Source organism: Triticum urartu, unplaced genomic scaffold, assembly GCF_003073215.2.
Source record: "Triticum urartu cultivar G1812 unplaced genomic scaffold, Tu2.1 TuUngrouped_contig_5139, whole genome shotgun sequence".
Lineage (NCBI taxonomy): Eukaryota > Viridiplantae > Streptophyta > Magnoliopsida > Poales > Poaceae > Triticum > Triticum urartu.
Window position 1 is genome coordinate 5,371 of NW_024115788.1, and position 2,404 is coordinate 7,774.

General features: G+C 51.6%; 1 protein-coding gene across 1 annotated transcript; it reads right to left on the minus strand.

Annotated features, from left to right (window-relative positions):
• Positions 1 to 454: 454 nt before the first annotated feature.
• Positions 455 to 2,399, minus strand: LOC125528819 (pentatricopeptide repeat-containing protein At5g42450, mitochondrial-like; the record flags this gene model as incomplete). Its single annotated transcript, XM_048693254.1, has 1 exon — positions 455 to 2,399. A coding segment is annotated over one exon (1,356 nt), but the record flags the coding sequence as incomplete, so codon positions are not given.
• Between the last annotated feature and the right edge of the window lie 5 nt (positions 2,400 to 2,404).

A 2,404-nucleotide genomic window follows, 5' to 3' on the forward strand; every position in this document is an offset into this window, starting at 1 on the left:
TCGAGCATCTTTTTGGTTCTGAACCTCATGCTTGTGCATTTGAAGATTTCGTTGAATACACCGTTGACATAGGTCTTAATTTAACTCTAGCAACATGCTTTACTATGTTTGGTTTTCTGTTGAATTCCAGTTATAGCAATATGCTGTACGATGCTTGGTTTTGAATTCTTTTGATGAGATGATTTGCTGCCAACTGAGGTCGGGAGGTGTACAGACTACAGATGGTGTTGTATGGATGGAAATATTTTATTTGAGCAGATTTGGTTACTTTTTACTGAAGTTTATTCTCACGGGCAAGATGTCATTGCAAGCTTCAACCCATTCTAAGAATTCCGGCGCAACATTGCAACAGGGATGCGAACACGGTGGCGCACACATTAGCTAGACATGCTTTTACTTCTAATTCTTTTGTGTTTTGGGAGGGTAATCCCCCTAGCTTTATTGTCCCGGCTGTAATGAACGATGTATCATTATTCAACTTGAAATAAAGTGCGCCATGATGGCTTCCCTAAAAAAAACACACCTCATTCTAAGAATTCAAAAGGCCAGCCGTCTTTCTAGTAACTGTTTACACAATCGAACCCAGTGCCAAAATGTCTAAACAGTAGCTTAATGTGCTACTCTGCAATGAGTCTGGTACGAACTATTTTCTTATCCACATTAATACATGGCAGTTTGCTCACAGAATTTCTTTCTCTAGTCGGACATTCCTCAACAGCTTGACAGTTATTTAAAAAAATATCTTCGGCAGCTTGAAACCAAGTAGCACCCTGAAAGCTTCAAGTTTGCAACACCATCCTCTGCTTGGAAGACGAGCCATGTCCGGCCATCTTCTGATCTCCAGGTGCTCTGCAGTTGCCGTTCGCTGTTGGCCTTATCAGGCCAACTCCTATTCTCCTGCTACCATACAAGTTAAAAGTCCATCCATATCTACCTAACCAGATGAGTGATGAACATGACTAATTGACTCTCAGCCAGTCGGTGTAGCTATTTTCAAAGTATTTCTGTTCCCTCAGCTCAGTCATTTAGACCGTTTTGCACAATCATACTGCAAGGCAGTGTTCATCTTCACCAGCATCCAGGCAAACCTCAAGCATCTTGTAAATTTCAACACTCTGAGGATGTTTAGAGTCTCCATTGAAGAAGACATGGGCCTTGTCCTGGACCTCAATCCAGCTGCAGCCAGTGATCCTCTTGAGCCCCTTCTCCTTAATCTGTCTCCTGATCATTGACGCACTCTTCCAGCTTCCAACTGCAGAATAAACATTAGAGAGAAGGATGTATGAAGAAGTGTCCTCTGGATCAAGTGCATGAATACGGTTGGCGACGCTCTCAGCGAGGTCCTTGTTCCAGTGAATCAGGCACCCTCCTATCATTGACTTCCAGAACCCAAGGCCTGGCTCAAATGGAAGGTCCTCAAGAAACCTCTTGGCGTCATCGAATCGTTTGGCACGAGACAAGAGATCCACAACACAAGCGTAATGCTCAGGCTTCAATATGCCGGGTTGCTCTCTCTGGGCTGTCTTGAACAACGAATAACCCTCGTCGACCAGACCGGCATGGTTGCAACCGAACAGCAGTCCTAGAAGAGTGACATTATCTGCCTTCAAGCCCGTTGCTATCATCCTCTTGTGGGCAGCCAAAGCTTCCTCCCCTCTCCCATTTTGCGCATACCCGCAGATCAGAGCGTTCCAGGAGACCACATTCTTCTGCTCCATGCTTGTGAATGCCAGCACACTGTCCTCCAAGCTGCCGCACCTGGCATAGCAGCTGACGAGAGAATTGCCGATGTAAACGTCGAGCTTGCCCAAGTGCTTGATGGCCGACGCATGGACGCTTCTAGCGACGCCAAGCGCCCCTGCGTTGGCAACAGAGGTGAGCACGCAGGGAAACGTGCTCTCGTTCGGCCTGGCGCCCTCTCGACACATCTCCCGGAACAGGCCGACGGCCTCCTCGCTGAGCCCCGCCTGGCTGCACCCGCCGATCATCGCGTTCCAGGAAACCACATTCTTCTCCGGCATGCACCGGAACAGCCGGAGGGCCTTCTCGGGCATCCCGTTCTTCAGGAACCCCGCGATGAGCGAGGTGTAGGAGACGACGTTCGGCTCGCTGGTGTCCCCGAGCGCGCCCTGGGCCTCCCTCATGGCGCCCATCTTGGCGTAGTGGTCGACGAGGGCGCTGCCCACGAAGACGATGGAGCAGAGGCCGGACTTGGCGGCGCAGGCGTGGAGCTGCGCGCCGACGCGCGGGTCGCGCAGCGCGGTGGCCGAACGGAGGACCGTGCCGAAGGTGAACTCGTTCGGCGTCGGGACGCCGTCCGCGAGCACGCGGGAGAAGAGGGCCACGGCGTCGCGGTGCCGGCCGCCGCGGGCGAGCGCGCCGATGGCCGCCGGCGCCGCGGCGA